The 5,143-nt window shown below is 43.9% G+C and overlaps 1 protein-coding gene across 1 annotated transcript in view; it reads left to right on the top strand.

Annotated features, from left to right (window-relative positions):
• The window catches only part of cacng2b (calcium channel, voltage-dependent, gamma subunit 2b), an 18,532-nt gene that overhangs the window by 10,128 nt on the left and 3,261 nt on the right, over positions 1-5,143 (top strand). The window contains exon 2 of the mRNA XM_031878350.1: positions 3,167-3,307. Coding sequence (XP_031734210.1) covers positions 3,167-3,307 — 141 coding nt within the window. The remainder of the gene's footprint in view (positions 1-3,166; positions 3,308-5,143) is intronic.

Raw genomic sequence — 5,143 nt, forward strand, 5'->3', positions numbered from 1 at the left:
CACACACACACACACACACACAACCAGACGAACACACACCACTGCAGCAGAACCAACCGAGCAGTGGGAGAAATGAAGAGGGGAGTTGAAAGTGTAACAGAGAGAATTAAAAAAAGGTTTGAGAGACGGAGGAAAGGAAAGAGATCGTTTTGGTGTGTGTGTGTGTGTGTGTGTGTGTGTGTGTGTGTCTGCGTGTGTGTGTGTGTGTGTGCGTGCTCTGCCTTCTGCCTCATTACCATATCGGAGCCGTAGTGCACAGTACATATTGACTCACATGGTACAAGGATGACAGGACGCCACACACAGTGTTGCTTAACTTTTGTCAATTTGCACAGAAAATTAAACACAAAAGTAAACAGAAGCTCATTAGCTTCTTTACCACCTGTGTGTTTACGCATTTGTGTAATGACATGTCACACAGCCGATGACGAGTGATATTTATGATTAACTGTGAGGCCAATATTGTTGGAAAATCACTCATCATCATCATCAAGACTCCCTCCTGTTTCAGTGATAGAAATTCTCGCTAGCTAACTCTCTTTAAAGTAGCGTCAGTAAAACAATAATCCTCCAGCTCTGCGTGGTTCGACGGGGGAAACATTACATTACATTACAAATCGCTTATTGCTTTCAAAATTTCTCCATCGTCCTCCATGTCCTCAGCTGCGTTACTGAAACTACAAGGGTGTGCTTGTGCTGACCGGGGATATGGTAATAATAGTTTTGGGGTAAAGGTGGGTAATTTACTGCAGTGGTTTATCAGCGACCACTCTCATTGATTGAGAAACACACACACACACACACACACACACACACATACACACACTGTTAATGGATTTGGCTCATACAGTGGCAGAGACATCCCACCAGTTCATAAATCTTCACCCTTCTGAAAATAATTGTAATAAAATGAACTGTGAAGTTCATCAAGCAGCGATCATCACGTGCATCTATTGGCGCTTTTAGCACAAAAAGTTGAGGTACGGTGGCCAGGATGCGCTCACTGAACCCCCTAGTGGCCGTAGCCCAAAATGCACGCCGGGATTTAAATATTATCCATATTTTTTACAATAACACAGACCTAAAAATGCAGTACTTCCTTGCGCGATGAGCCAATCAGGACTTTTAGATAAAGGACTATAGTTGTACTCGGTTTATACTGAAGGCTAAATAACAGCCTGCAAAGACAAATGTTTCACTACGCTAGAATGTGAAGCCTGAAGACGTCTCCGCACGCTGCGACTGCTGACGCTCGCTCACTTTCATCTCACCCCACTCTCCGTCTCTTTGTCTCTGAGCTGCGATGCGCTCGGTTGGCGGGGTGCGCCTGGAGGCTAGCGCATTGGGTTAAAAATTCTTCCTTTTAAACTCTCTGGCATCTGCTTGAAAAAAGCACAAGTGCAGAGGAATGAGAGAGAGGGAGAGAGGGAGAGAGAGAGAGAGAGAGAGAGAGAGAGAGAGAGAGAGAGAGAGAGAGAGAGAGAGAGAGAGAGAGAGAGAGGGAGAGAGAGAGAGAGAGATTGCTCGAGGCAAAGCAGCTTCACAGAGAAGTGGAGGCCTGCAGTCTTCTACCTTCTTGTCTTCTGCTTTCTTCTCTTCTTTACACTTTTATCCCTTTATCTTTTTGTATTTAGTCAATTTTAGTTTCCCACCGAAGTTGCCTTTTTTTGTATCGCTCTTCATTAAAAGCTAAAGTCTTAACTGACACTGTTTTGTTGGTTGTTATTTATTTATGCTAGTTATGCTACGTTGTTGCGTTACATTATTATTTGAATGCAAACACAATTTTCACTTTTTTCTACCCTTAAATGTGTACCTTTGTTGCCTGAACCCACGTTAACCATCAAGCATCCTCTGTTTCTGCAAGCGAGACACGAGGCTCATATGTTCAGATACATCAACATTCAGCATATTTTGGGGTTTTTGCAGAAACACACAATGACAACATTGAATCATCCTTCAAGCTAGGTTGTGGTTAGATTCTGCAACCTACTGCATTAATTAGCACCCACTTAATGTTGCATTTAAAATGCTGCTGATTCCGCTTAAAAATAAAGCAGTTAACGGCAACAACAGCAGAGCATTTAGTGGTCCTCTGCACACACACCAACAGATATCATTTAAAAACATGAGCTTTAATAATTTATTTGAACTTACTTATTGTAAAGAATGAGAACTAAAGATGGGAAAAAAGGAAGAATCTGATATATCTTCAAAAAGGGAAGCAGAATCATGCAGGAAAAGTGTATCGGCATGAAAAGTTCAGGAATGTGTCGTTGGTTCGCCTCAGAAACCAGATCGAGCTCCGTGACCACGGCGGCATCATGACCACCCCAAGGGCCCATCGGCACACCGGCCGCGCAGAGGGCGAGCAGACAGACAGCTGATGGACGGACAGATAGGGGGGGGGGAAGGAGGAGACAGGCGGAGAGATGGAGGCGAGCGATGGAGAGGTGGACACACTGCACAACGGAGAGATCTTTGAGAGGAAGGAACGAGAACAGGACGTTTTTTTACGAGGAAATATTGGGGGAAGTAGTCGTGGTGCTGTGTAATAAAATGCAGAATATACTCTTTTTAAAATGTCATTTTATCCAATTGACTGGGAGCAATATATTACTAATAACTTAAAGGTCTGTCACGCATATCCTCCATCATTTGGTCATCCATACTATATGTAACAATAACTCTATCTTTAGTGGTGACAATAAGGACAAGCACAACTATTTTGCGGTGTATTGTATTGTTTTGGTCATCATCTCTATAAGTTTGGTTACATGTAATAAATCTGACCAGCTGATTGTGTATATTTGTTGTTTCTTTTTTTCCGGTGATGTTTCTCAGTATATTGTTATTATAAACAATATGAACAATGGCCAAAACTACAGAAATACACCACATTCTCTCGAAAAATAGTGTTTCTGCAAACCACTGATACGCTGAACGTCGACAATGTTTTTATTTGGTCCGTGCGAGTGACGTAGTTTATCAGCCTTTAATAGAAGTCACATGGTTTAATAAGTATGCACATCATCTATCATTTGGTAATCAATAACATTAATATCTATAGCATGTGTCCAGTGGAGATAATTATGACAATGACTATTTTTGCCTTGATGTGTGTGTGTGTGTGTGTGTGTGTGTGTGTGTGTGTGTGTGTGTCCAGGTGCTGTCCGAGCCTCCAGTATCTTCCCCATCATGAGTGTGATCCTGCTCTTCATGGGGGGGCTGTGCATCGCCGCCAGCGAGTTCTACAAGTCACGCCACAACATCATCCTCAGCTCCGGCATCCTCTTCGTCTCCGCAGGTACGAAGGGAAGCAGAGGAAGGAGGCGAGGAAGGGGGGAGGGAAGGAGGGAGTGGAAGAGGATTGTGCAGAATGAGCAGGAGGTGTCGAGGTGAAAGTGTGTGTGGGGGAGGAAGAAGATGAGGGAGGGAGTAATATGGAAAAAGGTAGATGGAAGAGCAGAGAGGATTATGGAGAAAAGACGTAGAAGTATATTTGATGTACTTTAAATAAATGGATGGAAACGGATACAGAACTGCACAGATGACAAAACAAAGATCCTTAAACTTGCAAGCATTGATTTTTGGGTCTGTTTGACATCACATTAAATATATCACCTTACATCATTGATAGGGCTAAAGTTAAAGCCGCCATTTGAGCTTAAGTCGAATATTTACACTTTTAGCTGTTGTGTGTCCACCTGCTCCTGAGCTAAATATATCTCTTCAGCCACTAAATGCTCCACTGTGTTTACGTCGGTGCTGAGCAGGCAGTGTACAGTACAGAATATTTACTGAAAACGATGTCCCAAAGCACCATTAAAAGAGTAGAACAGGACAGAAAGGTTCCGGGCCTTACCTCCAAAAACTGAGCTAAAGGGAGCTTCAGATTCTTGTGATAATTATATGTTGGTTCATCATTAAGAGCAACCATCATAATCATAGACTGTATATAAGAAGAGGACATCGTGATATTACCCATCGGTTTGTGGACTGTAGCTTTGAAGCCTTGAGTTTGGCGATTTGGCCGTCGCCATCTTGGATTCTTGCAACCAGTGAACAGGAAGTGACCATATCTGGACTGAGGAGGAGTGACGTAGAGACGCCGTATACGTCTCTGGTAGAGACCTGTCAATCACTGTGTAGCCCCGCCCTAAAGCATCCCCTGCTTTATGGTCTGTTTGACTCTAAATGGACCATAATGTACTAAATGAACATCATGCTGTATTGAAGAAGACTTGAAACTAGAGATTGAGACCATAAACTCATGTTTACAATGTTTACTGAGGTAATAAATCAAGAGAGAAGTAGAGTCATTTTCTCATAGACTTCTATACAACCAGAGGAGTCGCCCCCTGGTGGTCACTAGAGAGAATGCAGCTTTAAGACACTTTAAGACGGCTTCACTTTTCAGAATTGGCGGTTGCCGCCTGGTCAGAATACAGGAATAAATAAAGCTGTAGTTCAGGACAAACAAATTAAACTGAATCCGTCCCCAGAGAAAGATATCTGCACATAAGAGACGGCTGAATGCACACGATCACGACGGCACTCGCTGACCAGCAGGTGACGTGTTGCGTCGTGTTGGACGTGCGTGTAGCACACAGCAGTCGCCTCAGGACGAAGCTAAGGAGACAAAGATAGCGCAGGTTGCCATTTTGCCTGAGCCGTTTTGTGTGTACGTGTGTTTGTACTCTGGTTCTAGGCCACGGCCTACTGTGCTGCACTAGATAACTAGTTCCCCTCCAAGTCAGAAGTGAGAGATGCGGTTCTCTCTGTTTCTCTGTCTGTGTCTGTCTCTCTCGCCCTGTTGCTAGGCTAAGAGGAGGCCACTGGGATTACACTCTAAAAATAAGGTGTCCCTGATACTCTTCTGCTCTGATCCATCTCAATCAGGCCCTCACAGTCCTCACACCTCCGTCTGCTTCTCTGTCTCTTTACACGGCATCGTTGTCACTGTTTATCTGCATAGTTTGTCCTTTTTGTCTGTCTGTCCGTGTGGTTATTTCTGGCTGCACACAGACAGAGTGATGATGTTTGACAAGAATGACAGATGATCAAAATAAGGGGGGGGGGGGGGGGGGGAAAAAGGGGGGGGGGGGGAAAAAGGGGGGGGGGGGGTGTTGAAAAATCAAGA

This window comes from Anarrhichthys ocellatus, unplaced genomic scaffold, assembly GCF_004355925.1.
Source record: "Anarrhichthys ocellatus isolate YVR2014 unplaced genomic scaffold, GSC_Weel_1.0 scaffold174, whole genome shotgun sequence".
NCBI classification, from domain to species: Eukaryota; Metazoa; Chordata; class Actinopteri; order Perciformes; family Anarhichadidae; genus Anarrhichthys; species Anarrhichthys ocellatus.